This window comes from Vitis vinifera, chromosome 3 (genome assembly GCF_030704535.1).
Source record: "Vitis vinifera cultivar Pinot Noir 40024 chromosome 3, ASM3070453v1".
In the NCBI taxonomy this organism is placed as follows: domain Eukaryota; kingdom Viridiplantae; phylum Streptophyta; class Magnoliopsida; order Vitales; family Vitaceae; genus Vitis; species Vitis vinifera.
The window spans coordinates 4,129,001-4,143,564 of record NC_081807.1 but is presented as its reverse complement, the minus strand read 5'-3'; the positions used below and the strand labels follow the sequence as shown (position 1 = coordinate 4,143,564).

The 14,564-nt window shown below is 34.7% G+C and overlaps 2 protein-coding genes across 2 annotated transcripts; both read right to left on the bottom strand.

Annotated features, from left to right (window-relative positions):
- Window positions 1–1,446: 1,446 nt before the first annotated feature.
- On the bottom strand, window positions 1,447–10,006 carry LOC100257215 (probable E3 ubiquitin-protein ligase ARI2). Its single transcript, XM_002284629.4, has 7 exons — window positions 8,674–10,006; window positions 7,574–7,606; window positions 7,206–7,485; window positions 6,297–6,777; window positions 3,762–4,310; window positions 3,522–3,688; window positions 1,447–2,008 (listed from the first exon to the last, which is right to left on the bottom strand). Exons 1-7 carry the CDS (start codon window positions 8,791–8,793, stop codon window positions 1,869–1,871), a joined length of 1,770 nt encoding a protein of 589 aa, XP_002284665.1. The 5' UTR covers window positions 8,794–10,006; the 3' UTR covers window positions 1,447–1,868.
- A 917-nt stretch (window positions 10,007–10,923) lies between these two features.
- Window positions 10,924–13,878, bottom strand: LOC100260707 (uncharacterized). Its single transcript, XM_002281050.5, has 7 exons — window positions 13,642–13,878; window positions 13,476–13,572; window positions 12,858–12,996; window positions 11,889–11,971; window positions 11,660–11,794; window positions 11,474–11,578; window positions 10,924–11,253 (listed from the first exon to the last, which is right to left on the bottom strand). Exons 1-7 carry the CDS (start codon window positions 13,737–13,739, stop codon window positions 11,131–11,133), a joined length of 780 nt encoding a protein of 259 aa, XP_002281086.1. The 5' UTR covers window positions 13,740–13,878; the 3' UTR covers window positions 10,924–11,130.
- Window positions 13,879–14,564: the final 686 nt, after the last annotated feature.

Here is a 14,564-nt window from a genome sequence, read left to right as displayed (position 1 = left end):
TTCAAGAACTGAACCCAGTACAAGATGAGGGGCGAAAACCCTTGGACAAAACCAATCCATAAACTTAGGTAATCGTATCGATTTCCACAACAGTTAGAAGTCACAGAGACAGAAGACTGATGACTCCACTTATTTTTCAATTTTCATTAATCGATGAGCTTAAACACATTTGTTCTCGAGCAATTCAAGCATCACTTTTCAAAGGAAACTGACAGACATACTTGCAGCTCCATTAGTAACTTGGAAGTCATGTTTAGGCTGTTTGTTTAATGGGAAAATAACAAAAGTTTTACCAACTCCAAAGCGTTAAAATTTAGTGCACTGATTAAACTATATAGCTTGTAAGAGATAAAATAAAGAAATGTGGGTTAGGCCTATGATTTTGAATTTGATTAGAACAGTCGTAAACCTTCTTTTAGTATAAAAATCATTGGAAGGTCAAACGATAACCTGAAAAATATATGTTTAGTAACCCCTAACAAGGATTTAAAATTAGAAGAACTAACAGGAGACACATGGTTGAAGAAATGAGTGCATTAAAATAGTTTCTGTACAACTGCAAGTTGACCTGGTGGATTCTTGTGTTAGTTTCTTGGTAATGAAGAAAGCCAGTCAGCTGCACAGTAAATATACCGTAACTGCATGCTTTAAGCATGTATCTCAACCATGTGGGCTACGAAAATACTCCAAAATTTTGGAAAAATACTGATCAAAATGAATTAAAAAAATTGTTTTTTGTGTATGATTTCATGGGGTTTAGCTGGGTTTTGCGAATTTTTTAAGTGCTGAGCTCTACTGTTTCATCCTCTGCGCAGTGAATGGAATCCATCCACATTGGATTAACAAGATAATTTAGATTAGTCATTTTGCAGAGCCCAAAGTGAGAGAAGTTTCGTTTTGAAATTGCATGATTCCCAGAAAGAAAACAAACAAACACATTTAGATTAAAGAAAACGGCGCAGCGCCCGGTGGAACGCCTCGGGGTATGGCAACCCAGAAAAGGCACATGAAAGGAGAGTGAAGCTTAAAAAAAGGCATTTGAGCACGCAATTCATCCATTTAATGTCAGTTGACGAGGGGCAAATCTTTTCTTCTATAATTACGCCCTGCATTACAGATGATTCCATTTTTTTTACTTTTCTTTTCTAGCAGGATTAACCTGTGGAGATATGGAATATAAACCATAAGGAGTGTTGGGACAGAAACAAAAAGGAGGCAATAAGGCCGGAAGATATCTCCTATTAGCGAGTGGGAAGGAAGGGAACCATGGGCTGAACATGTGAAACAAACTAGCAGCAAAACTGAGGGAGTATCGTACACAAGCAGTTTGCATATTAGCATTGGAAAACATGAGGAAAGAAAGCTATTTTGATTTCTGCAAAGGACAAAAAATGGAAGAAAGAGAACCAAGAGAGCAGAGAGATAAAGAGAGAATTACAGCAGAGATCAATTGCAAAATCCACAAAAGCTACCCTATAATTCCATCCTCCAAAGATTGGCGGCTTAAAAGATGCATTTGAGAGTTGCTCAAGTCTCAGATAGGGAATTTACATATATATCGCCCACAAAAGCCCCAATAAAAGGCTATTTACAGTATAATGATTTTCAGCATAGCGAAGAAAAGGAAAATTAAAAAGGGGGGGAAATGCAATTTAAAAGAAATGAATTTATAGTTTCTCTTCCAGGGTAGATCTCAACAAGGGAGAGGGATGTGTAACTCAAGAAGGGAAAAGGAAAAAGGAAGGCAGGGAAAGGGTTTTAAGTATGGCATCACAAATGATCTGATCCCATGAGAGAGAAACCAAGGCCCACTCTTTAAGTTAGAGCTGTACACTTGTATTTGAAACGAAGGCTGAAACTTTCAAAGATTAGTTCCTATCCACGACCTCTGCTGGCAAGTTGAGATCAATGCCTCCGAGACCCTCCTTTCTAGCCCGCTTCCTAGAAGAATATCCACTCTCATATGAACTCCCAGAGCCTGAAGGTCGATCAAATTCTGCTGTCCCTCCTACATATGCACCACATCAGTACAACTTTGGAAATATATTGCATCCATAAGCAATAATATAATGAGAGTTCATTCATAAAAGGGAATTTGATATAAACTAGTGAGATCTCAAATGAAACCACCTAACACAATAAGAAACAGCATAGAGTACCATCCTATTCAAGGCAACATATAAGATCCTGAGTTTTTATAAACATGCATGTGCGCACACAGACACACATGTAACACTGAGATTTGAGGATTTCTTTTCAACGAGAGACAAAATTGAGGGCAACGATATTTAAATTAGAGCTACTGGATATCAATCAATAGACTGTTGGTTGATTTTCCCCACAAAGGTTATCCATGTTTGTATAAAGTGCTATTCTGGCTTAAGTATAATAATGCAAATAACTCCAATAATTGTAATGAATTTCAGCCCATAAAAATGAGTAGCCAAAATAATAATTTTATAAGGTGAAATTCATTACATATAAAACTTTCTAGATGATAGTTTAATGTATTAAAAGAACCATTCCATCCACAAATGAAGAACTGTCTCTAGAGCATCATTTGTTTGCTCGATGCAATACCTTATTAAATCAAACTACAAGAGCTAGAAGGCCAGCCATGCTTAAAATTTTACAAGAGCTACTAGCGTTGCCATGCTTTATAATACAGATCCCAAGCATTTAAAAAAATAAAAAATAAAAAAAAACAAGCCTTAAATTCAAAAGATGTTGAGGAAAACAAATAGCAAAATGTCCCACTAAAAGCAAAGATGAAAGAAAGTTGTACAAAATGGTTTGCTCATCTGCAATAAAACCAATTATTGCACCTTCAAGGACTAGTGTGATTCAACTGAAGGAGCTATAAGACAAGAGTAAGTCCAAAAGGAGCAAGGCAAGGCAGAGAGAAATGATATGTGGCTCATAATCTACCTGAAGATATTGCCCTAACAATGATGAAAGCAAAAAGGATCAGTTGGCCTTATCATGCTTTAAAACCATTAATTGGATGCTTACAATGGCTACGGCCAAACAAAATTGGGTTTCAATCAGGGTCATCAATCAACCCAATGGAGAGAACACTGTGGATGAAGCTAAAGCAAAGGTAAAGGCATAAAAAGTTGGTTGAAGAGGAGGATACTGAAAATAAGCTTAAGGTGAACAAGAGCATCAACTTAAGTCCAATTCCTTATTTTACAAATCTAAAAAATATCAATAAATAATGTATACAATTTTTTAAGAAACCAAACCAACTTGGGTATATACTTGCTAGTGATAATTAAAATTCTCTAATACATTATCAACATGTTACCACCATTAACATTAATTACTACAGGGCCTACATGCCGGTGTAAGAGTTCCAAAAGAGCATCGGAAGGAGGCAGAGAGGAGACAATTAAATGATAACTGATGAGACTAGTTTTTTTGTTCATGTCAAATGTCATCAACTAAGACTCACATTTTTTTTTCTTCTATAGCATATTAATAAATTAGATATCTAGTAGAGTCCAGAAAAAAGTTCAAACCATCTGTGCCATTTTCTGAAGATGGACAGTTATCAGCATTGCTGGCTTTATTGCTCTGACAGGTTATAAGTTCTGATGCCCTTTCAATGCCCTTTGACTTATATGGAGCAATATTGTGGATGCCATGTTGGAGAGAACCCAATAGATCATTCTCAATGCATTCATACCTGCAAGTAATTATAATTAAATGTGTTTCAAGGATCTTAAAAAAGGGTCAGAGCTTAAGTGTACTGTACTCACATTTTCTTACAGAGGGTATCCGTGATCACTGATAGGTTGATGACTTGCATCCTTATGTCTCTCACTTTATCCTCTTCATACTGGTCGAATGGCTCCTCAATGAACTTGGAGAGCTTCTCGACATTTGCCTCAAGCTGCTGCTGCTGGTCTTCAAATAAATGCTGTTTTATTTCCCTTTCCTCCTTTGTCATCTCATCATTGAACAGGTCATCCCCAAACATATAAAATGCAAATGGATATGAATATGAAAGAACCCGCCTTGATCTGAAGAGTCTGTATAGTCCATTTGTTACCCAGCTGAAATCTCTGAGTGTAGATTCCTTCTCTTCAGAATTTGACACCTTCACTTTTATAGTGTCCTTCAGTTTACTTTCAAGCTTAAAGGAATCAGTATGAGCTTTGTAACGATTATGATAATGCATGTAGCGATAGAGGTCCCGCTTCGCACGCTCAGCCTTCTTCTCTCGGTCTTCTTTGTAGCGACCACAACTGTGACCACTTATACTAGACCAAGTATGGTCTCGACCAGTAGCTCCACCACACAGCCAACTGAATCAAAAGGAAATGAAGTAAGCACATGTGCCTGATTAGACATTAATAAGAAAAAGTAATGATAAGGCAATCAAGGTGAAACAAGAGAGATTTAAACATGCAACTAATATAACCAAGTCAACCAAGAGAATTTGATCATGTATCTTGAACAAGGGAATAATGTGGACAAAGTATGTATTTATAAATTCTGTCTCCAGAACAATGGGATTAACAAGTGGAAGATATAACTGAGCCTCTGGCATTCCAGCAATCAAAAAGGGACAATCTTTGCCACAGCAGCAAACTACATAAATTAATGAACCTAAAACATAAATGTTCAACAATTTCTACCGTATTTTTTTCTCTTCTAAGCGAAAACAACAACAATACTGTCGATATTGCTTACAAGTCAACTCATGGCTGAGTTTTTTTTCCTTTTCCTGCTTACAATTCAACTCATCACTGAGTTTTTTCCTTTTTATAAAAAATAAATAATAAATAATAAATAATAAATAAAGAGATTTTATTGAGCAAAAATGAATATAAGAAGGATGAGACAAGTAAAGCAGAATCTAATACAACCCAGCTAAGAGCAATGGAAATTAAGAGCCTACATTACACCTTCTCCATTTGGGCTTTGAGCAGACAACCCCCAGTCCATCAAAATCAAACTGAGCTGAACACCTGCCTTGGTCATGGATACCCAAAAAGACCACAGAAAGAAGCTACTATCCGTTGGGCCCCGAATCCGAAAGAAATGTGTATCTTTCCTCAGGAACCCTGGCATCTCATTCCAGTTCACAAAAAAAGTGGCTACCAAGGTACAGTACGGAGGAATTCTCCTTCTAGAGGCTCTACTGAACACCTACTCATAGTAAGGATGAATTTCCAGAGATTGGATGCTAAAGAAATATGAAGTAAAAAATAGTCAAAAGATTTCCCACTCCTTCATAGGGCACATATATCGGAGCTAAGAACTCTGTATGGTCTCCTTAGCCACGTCATATGTTTTAATGGGTCAATAAGAAAACATATATGGGATCGTCTCATTGGGTTGTGCTAATTATATGTGTGTATGTGCGTGGAACGAAAGAAGCAGGACCAAACATCTGCAACCATTGAGTCCCAAATTCAGCCACCTTAGTGTTGCCATTTTCAATAGACCTTCAAAGAAAATTAAAAATATTGAATAATGTATAGGAACCTAGAAATAAGATAGCCTGCAAAAAGCATCTACCTACTGAGTAGATTCCTCTACAATGGAATGGATAGAATTAACTGGAAAGACCATCAGCCACTGGATTCAACCCTCCACTCAGGTTTTGGATCTTAAATTTTCAAGTAGCAATGCCTAGAATTTCAATGGCATAACAAATTTTCTTTTCTAGGATAATAGTAAATACTGTTATTTCAAAACATAAAAGTCACCAGGAATGGCCCAAACAGAGTCTAGGCCTACCTAAACCTGGGATCCACAAACTAATAAAAACAACACATCAATAATCCTCCAGTGGGCAAGCAACCCAGATAATGGGACTTATAAACTGACCATGATGAAGATACACACATGAATAATCCTACAGGAGGCAAAAAAGGGAAATGGAGGTGTGAAAAGGCGAATTGTTGATTCCAGACAAGCCCATGCAGGGATACAAGTGAAGCAAATGCATGCATAAGGTTTTATTTTTTCTATTCCAACCCAGATCCAAAATAGAAAAAATACAAGCATTCATCAGAAAGGACCAACTGATTCTGGTTTTTATCTCAATACTTCAAGATTGTAGTTTTAAAAGTGAACGTTAAAAGTGGCACAAAGACCTGCAAAAGTGTACAGCATCACTTTTTGATGTGAGATTCAAGTGTCATATAAATTCTTTAAACATCTGAAAGAAGTACAACTGAGAAATAAACAACGATTCCCATCACTGAAGATGAACAACAGAAGTAAAAATATGTGCTGACTTGAACAATTAAATAAAAACAAAGTAAAAAAAGAACTCTCACCAAAATGCTTGCCCACAGATACAGCTCACTAGGTTGCAGCCACCATTCTTCTCCACAGGTTTGTGACACTTTGGACAAGGCTTTGTATGCACTGTGATCCAATTGACTGTTTCTGATTCATCTCGGCATTTCTTGGTCCAAAACTCCCACATCAAACATGAACAAGGCGAGTGTGCCTCTGATAAGCAACTGAAGCAAAACTGTAAACCGCATGAACATTCTACCTCACAAAATTCATCATCCTCAACCCGGATTGCATTTCCACAATGCGGAGCACTTGGGCACCACTTAACCATTTTGTTGTCCTCAATATATGATTCAAGAAGAAAACGATCAAATTTCTCTGCCAGATCAGGATGCCTTCTACCAACTAGATTTCTGACAATAGCTTCATCACAAATAGCATTGCATTTGTATGCCATGCACCTAATGCGTCTGCTTTGACCCTCATTTATCCTCACAACAAAATGCTCTGTCCAACCTAAAAAGAAAAGCAACATAAAAGAATGAAAGAATGAATCTGCATCACTTGTTACATTGTATGAAAAATGCATTACAAAAAAAATCAGAATTTATACGATAAAATGTTTGTATTAAATAAAAATTTCCTTAAAAGATAATAATATGTTCCCATAAGTTATTGTTCAACAGCATGATGACAATGCATTAATTATCATCTTAAAATGGTGTTAACAACCAGCTTGATCAATAAAAATATAAATAATCTAAATAGCAATAGATTCCAAGAAATGGAGGTAAAAAGAACCATTATAATAGACTGCCATAGGCTGAAAGTTTAGGATCAATATGAGTGTCCATGATCACCAATGATATGCATATATGCATACTGGTGCAAATACATACACTGCAATTTTACAAGAGGGTTAAAACAACACGCAGAGTGCTTACAGTTATTGCAAAAGCAGTGGCCACAGTCCATTTTTGTGGAGTCCTTACTACATACAGCTTCCATGCAAATATCACACATTAATGTCGACGAAGACAATGGTAAGGGGACAATCTGATGCTCCATTAAAGGAACACCTGCTTCAGCAAATAAGCATGGTTTCCCCTTCTCTACCATCACTGCAAATAACTTCTCCACATCCCACCGGTGATGGATGAGCAACGTCCTTGCATGATGTTCTCTTAATGATAACAAGTCCATTACTCTCCGCAAATCATCCCTCTACATGAATGCAAACCAGCTCAAAATATCAATGTCAAGAACATAGATGCATTTAAATGACCAAAAAACTGTAGAAAGGGGACTTTACCTGTGCAGTCAGAAGGGATTCTTTCGTGATTACCTGCAAAAGGCCCAAAAGGGATTTTAGAAAAATATCGATTTTGAAAAATTAAAAATTAAAAGAACACATAGTGAGTTAGTATCACAATTCTAACACTTTTTAATTAAACGCTAAATGAGATTAATATGACCAAGTTTCCTTTTTTTCCTTTCTACCATCTTCCTTTCAAAATTGGGGGGTTCAAATTTCCCTTTATAATTGTTGCTTGCTTCTTCTTCTTCTGCTGATTTCATTGCCTATTCATAAAATTCTTCTAGGGTGAAAATACCTAAAGCACTAGAAGAGAACATCAGCATACATAGATTTAAAACTCACTAGTGCTCACAAAGCCACGCTCCGATAAATTTAAACTTTTCCCAGCGGCTTGTTTACAACAATTAACAAATTTCCTAATGCTGATTAATAGATAGAAACAACACAAAATCCAACAACAATGAAACTGACATCGACGAAAACGACAACAGCAATAGTAATTACAATGGGTAACACCTCACAGAATTGAACCTTAAACTGACCAAATATGCCCAAAACTGTTTTAAATCTCTTTCCCCAAAAGAAGAACCAATCTTGCTCACAATTACACCCAAAAAAATTCACAATGTGCCAATCAGTGAAACCTAATATATCAATTAGTAAAAACCTAATATCAGCAATCCTAATCTTCGCCCAACGATCCAATACTACAAGACAACAGTAATAACAAGACAAGATCACCATCAACACTAAACCAAATTCCCGGAAAACGCGATTATTCTTACAAAATTGGTCCACCTGCCCCCAGTTTGTTTGCTAAGAAAATCAATGAAAACATAATAAATTAACATTACTCAGGACCCGGGAAACTTAAAACCACCATGCAACTGCAGTTTATGCAACCAATTGGCTCAATTGACAAGGTCTTTGCATTGTTAAACTAAAAAAACCGAAGCAATGCTCAAATTTTTCCTATTTTGTTCGTTCAGCTTTCTCAGCAACCAAACAGTTGTTTCAAGAAAGAGACAAACAACCAAAACCTTCTAAACCACCATAGAAGGGAGCGATTGAAAAACCTAACCAATTTGGATTACCTGACTGGAAGGAGCCTTGGGGGGGACCCACTGAAAATCAGATTCCTCATTTACGAGCCCGTCGAACGAGTCTCGATCCGAATAGTAGTATTCTTCGTCGCTGTTTGCATAATCCTCCATCGTCGATTATACAAGTATATAAATATGTATGGATAGATACGCAGATCGGTCGATCCAACAACAGAACCGACGGTTCGATCGAAAGTATCAATCCGAACGAAGACAAAAGCCGATTTTCCAGCGAGATCCCGTCAAATTCCAGCGCGATGGCCGGCGGTGAGAGTGAGGAGAGAGAGAGGCTTATTGAGAAAGCAAAAGCGAGAGAGAGAGGGAGAAGAAAGGTTGGCAAGGCCTCAAGGCCAATATCATTGTTTTGGAAGGAAGCCTGAGAATCAAACGTCGTCGTTCTACTGTAAAACGACGTCGTTTCAAACAGGTTTATTGTAACCTCCCTTCCATTGTGCTGTGGCTCTCTTTGATGGTCTCTTTCTTCCAATGGAACCATCTATTCTAACGACCAATGGCTCGAGAAGTTGAGTTAGATCGTAGGAAATATTTTTTTGGCAATTTGATTTTTAAAACAAACTAACAAAATTACTTTGCAGCCATATTATTGCTTCATAAAATAAGTTATTGATTTATTTTATTATAAAATTAATATTACCATGCCTTTTGACTCTCCACGAGTAGTCATTGGGAATTCAAACCTCGGGACCAATATTAGATAAATTCAAGATATGACGGGATTTATACTTAAAACCATATGTAACTGAGACTATACTTTTCAATATTCACGGCTACATTGATAGGTAAATAAAGAAAACATGATTTAAAGTAACAAAATTAAATTGATAATATATATAATATGTTTTAATTTAATTTTTTTAGGCTCATGAAATAATAACAATTAAAAATTTAAAAAAAATAACAAAGCTATGTTGATAATGTTTTTAATATATTTTTATTTTATTTATTTATTGCTTGTATAAAATAATTATCACTTTATTTTATCATCAATTAACAATTTTAGTAACATAGATGAAGTACTAAAAAAATTCTTTATTTCCTTAATAGTATAGATAAATTTTTGAAATTGATACATAGATAAATATTAAAGTCTATTATGCGTCAGTTGAAACTGTCATTCCATAGGGATGGTTGAATAAAAAAATATATAATTAAAAAACATAAAATTAAATTAATAATATTTTAACTATACTTTTATTCTATTAATTAATGTAGGCCCAAATATGTAATTTAACAATACGCTATTGTCAGACAAAAAAAAGCAAGTAATTTAATGATGTCTTCAGCAGCCTATGTGATATTATTATCCTATCCTAGTATTTTTGTTTTTATTTTCTGTGCTTTGGATTAATTTAGGTGCCTTAATAATTTTCTGTTCTTAAAATTAAAATTTGAAAATATATTTGATTAGTGGGTTTTTTTTTTTTAAATATGGTTCAAAATTATGAGCATGTTTGGTATCCATATTTTAAAATAATTTTGAAAACTATTCTACAAAACTATGTTTGTTTTTCGAAAAATACTAAGAAAATAAAAAAATAATAATAAAAAAAATGATTTTCTTATATTTAGTTTCAACATGAAAAATAGGAACGAAAGTCAAATATAATGAAAACTAAATAAAAATTTATATATTTTAAAATTATTTAACTTTTATATAAAAGAGGAAAAATAAGATAAATAAGTTTGAAGCAGCATATAAAATAATTTATTGATTTTAATTATGTTTTTTATTTTTCTTCATTTTTTTCTTTCCTTATACTTTTCCTCTAGACTTTTTTTCCCTCATATTTTCTTGAAACCAAACATAGCCTAAAACAATATAACAAAACTCTATTTAAAAACCTAAAATATTTTTAACTTCTTTTTAATATTTTGTTTTATTTTTAATTATTTTATATGTTCTTATAATTATTTTGTAAAGCAATCCTTAAAATACAAGTGAAAATAATAGAAAACAAAACATCCTATTTTTTATTCTAATAGAAAATAAAAAAATAGTTTTTTTATTATCAAACGAGTTTTCTTAGTTTTTTTTTTGTTTGGGAAAATAGAAAACTATTCTTGAAAATAGTTTCCAAACAAGCCCTATATTTCCCCGAAATTAAAAATGTAGCCACCTAGCATCTTATATTAAAGAGTAAAAATAAATAAAATGAATAATAAATAAAAAAACATGTAATGTTGGGTTTGTAGCAAAACTTCAAAAATGTACTTCTGAGATGGAGCAAATAGCAAAAACAAGCTTCATTTCTAGTTATTCTGTCCTCTACAAAGATGGAAGTTGCAACCAGGAAACCAAACATCTAATAATGTTACTTGGTTGCAAGCTGAACTGGGCCATGGTATTCCTGAACCGGTTAATACAACAGAATCAACTCAGGATTACAATGACAAAAATACAAATGGATGGTAGGATAAGGCCTAACTTCACATCTCATCAATGTTGGTTCTGAAAATATAATCCTCGCTTTCTAGTTCATCTTGAAACAGAGACATGGATGGCATTTCGATCCTCTGGCTTGGTCCTCCCCCATTTGATGTTCTCCTTCCCTGTAAAATTTAATTTTCATCATGAAAAACCAGGTTATAAAACACATAAAGATGATGTGTTCTAGGGTTTAACTTGAGAAAGGAAGAGTGTTTCTTATTTGATTTTGAGAATAGAGTGTTGTAGAGGCCATTAGTGGCACATCAGCAAGTGGGGTTTGTGCTTTTGCAGAGAAATAGAGCAAATAAAATATGGAATGGAAGAAAAAATCACTGAACCTACCTTCTTCAATAGGTAGAAGAAATAGTGAAATCCATCCCCAAAAGTGCTCCACTCAAAGGACCATGTGAAGTCTGGAGCTTCAAATAATGGGCGCCTGAAGTGTGGCTATAGGAGATGTGAGCCGTGACTTACATGAAAACTGACAAGCTTCATAAAGAAGACTTTGGATGGATTAGTGTGTTTCACCTGGCCAAAAGAAATTGAGATGAAAACACCGTCTGGTTTGAGAACCCTATGAACACCTTGAAGTGTTGCCATTGCCTTGTTTACTGTTTCAGGCAGCGGATTCCATGGGTCGCCACTGTCCACGAACAATACGTCCTTCAAATTAAAAAAGATATACATACTCAACTAATTAAAAACAAGAATAAATAAAAGCAGGTTGAAACAGAGCCATTGTGAATTGTAAGTTTACCATGGTTCCTTTCTCAATAACCACATCAAAACACTCGTTGCTAAAGGGCAAGTCTAGCATGTCAGCTTCCAGCACTTTGATTTCTGATGATAGAGGTGACAGGGAAAAACCAATGAACAAAGATAAGGTTAAAGCAGAGCTTTTTTTTCTTACAAATAATTTTAGTCCCCCAAGGGAAAATGATATAATTTTATTTATTTTTTTGGTTTGTTTTCCACAAGCATAGAAATGTGAAACTTTGAATCAATTCAACATGTCTATTGTTTCCTTTTCTGAACACAGAGATTGACCAGTTATTTTGAGGTAGGTGGTCAAATATCAAGTTGGCACCTCGTTAAAGTGAAGTACTAGGGGTGTCTACCAATATGATTTTAGACTGGATTCTATAGTTTGATCTCTAAGTACTGCAGCCGATGGTTTCTTCTGAGACGGTTTTGGATTCCCTTTTCTCCATTTCCCTATGGAATATGTATCAAAATTTACCATGAAACGGATTGACTTCCAGTTTGCCTCATAAAATGCTATTTCATAGTAGGTGAGGCATCATTTCAACCACTTTTACCCTCTCATTTAACTATATATTGCAATGTTGCACTGATGCAATCCAAAAGGCGTAAGAAACTCAATATCAAACTTTGTTTTATATATGAAATACCACATCTAATGGAACAAAATTTTCAGGTATCACGGTTTTGACAATCAACACAAACATATGCCACAAAGGTCTCCACATAATTTCCTTCCCTACGAGACATGTCTATCAAACATTAACAATCAAAAGTTCTATAACATTATCAATTTTATATAATTACTAAAACAGTTAGGAAATTTTCAAAGGAAATTTAACAACTTGATCATCTGAAGCTTTAGGGCCGGGATCACTCATAGTATAGAATCAAGAACTCTTCATAAGTGGATAAGGAGACAAAAAAAGGATGGAGATATTTTGCAGGAAATCTGGCCACACACCTTTATAGCCCTTGGATAGTAATCGTTTCTGCATCTTCTCCACAGCAATGGCTGACAAATCAATGCAGGTTATTTCAGTAATCCCCCCTTTGTACAGTTCTTCAGACAACTGAGAATTCCCACAACCAATCTCCAAGACCTGCAGTTAAAGCTGCATGTCATCTATACTAGACTGTTATACATTACCACCATTAACTGTTTTGCCAGATTTTGATCAAATACAAGTAAACTGTACATGAAAATCAGCAGTACTAAATTCTGGCCACGTCGTGAAAAAGTATGAGTCTCTAAAAAACAAAGAAAATGAAAATGTGGAAGAAGGAAGTTCTTTCTTTTCCTTTTTTCTTTGATGGGCAAACAGAAACAGTAATAAAAGGTGTGAACAAAAAAGGGGCTGCACCCTATAGATTTGAAAGAAGTTCATTGCAGAAGTATTTCCAGAAACAACATTTTGTCAAAATTCTTAACCATTTTTTAATTTCAAGCTTTTGTTGTAAGTCTAAACCCGGGTTTCTTCCAAAGTGAAACCAAACCTCCTCTAAACATCCACTTGATGTCTCTAAACGTAAATACATTTTCTGGCTACTAAAGAATAAAGCTATCAAAAACCCCACGTACAGAATAATTGGGTTGGAGATGGGGTTGAATGAGATGACTGAAATGAGAGTAATCCTTCAGCCATTCGTAATGCTCTTCATCAGAGAATCGTTCATCCCTGCAAAACCAAGAAGGAGAAATTGTGATAAAGACATGGGTAGGGTATATAGAGGTGGAAAAAAATTACCAGTAGTGAGGATCGAGGTAAGCCGATACGGTGGACGGAGCAAAGCTTCTTTTCTGGGTTTCGGTCGGAATAGGGCTAGAATCACCGTTCGGGTCCATCGTTGGTGGATTGCTTCAAATCTTCTGCTTCGATGAAGCCCCTAAACCTCAGATGGCATAAACCCTAAGGTCCTGTTTGGCGCGGGCTTGAGAAAACAATCTTTTTGCATATTTTTTTCCTAAAAAAAAAAAAGCGACAGAACTAATCAATGGATACGAAATTAATATATTAATATTTTTCGTAAATAATAATAATAAAGAATGACATGAAAAAAACATGTACTAAAGAAATTTCAACGGTATTATACAAATTGTCAAATTTTTGTCTTTTTGAAATTGTCTTTTTAAGAATTTTAGACTAAAAATTTTTCCTAGGAAAGACAATATCGATAATTGAAAAACAATTTTTCAAGAAGAAATTTTCCCTTGAGGAGATGCAATCAATCACCACTAATAATACTTTATATGTGAATTCAATTATGGAATTTTGAAAATACTTGGTAAAATAATGACAATATTAAGTTAAGGAATTGGCATATTTATATGGTAAAAACTCTTATGACTTATTTTTCATGCCTTTGTGCCTCTTACATTGCCATTCCACTTACCAAATTTTCAATCTTTTTACTTCATGTACTTGAATTTTCCACAAAAAATCTCAATAAAATACGTAAAATTAGAACAAATTTGTCAACCTATATCAAGAGACATTGATGTCATTGGAGTGCAACTTGTATACATTGACTTGACCTAACTCAATGTTTAGGTATGTTTGCTCGAGTTGAGCTTGGATTAAGTTTTCTTAACCCGATCTCAATTTGAATTGGATTTGGACTAATGTTCAAACAACTTGAACCTAACTCAAAATTTTTGTAATATTTATTA

What these genes read in the sequence shown, in the direction of transcription:
- LOC100260707 (XM_002281050.5), bottom strand. Translation starts at nt 13,739, where the DNA reads ATGGACCCGAACGGTGATTCTAGCCCTATTCCGACCGAAACCCAGAAA. An exon ending in ACTATCCAAGGGCTATAAAG is followed by an intron (nt 11,972 to 12,857) that starts GTGTGTGGCCAG and finishes CTCTATCATCAG; the next exon opens with AAATCAAAGTGCTGGAAGCT. An exon ending in TTATTGAGAAAGGAACCATG is followed by an intron (nt 11,795 to 11,888) that starts GTAAACTTACAA and finishes TTTAATTTGAAG; the next exon opens with GACGTATTGTTCGTGGACAG.
- LOC100257215 (XM_002284629.4), bottom strand. Translation starts at nt 8,793, where the DNA reads ATGGAGGATTATGCAAACAGCGACGAAGAATACTACTATTCGGATCGA. An exon ending in AATCCCTTCTGACTGCACAG is followed by an intron (nt 7,486 to 7,573) that starts GTAAAGTCCCCT and finishes GCATTCATGTAG; the next exon opens with AGGGATGATTTGCGGAGAGT. An exon ending in ATCTGTGGGCAAGCATTTTG is followed by an intron (nt 4,311 to 6,296) that starts GTGAGAGTTCTT and finishes CTTTTGATTCAG; the next exon opens with TTGGCTGTGTGGTGGAGCTA.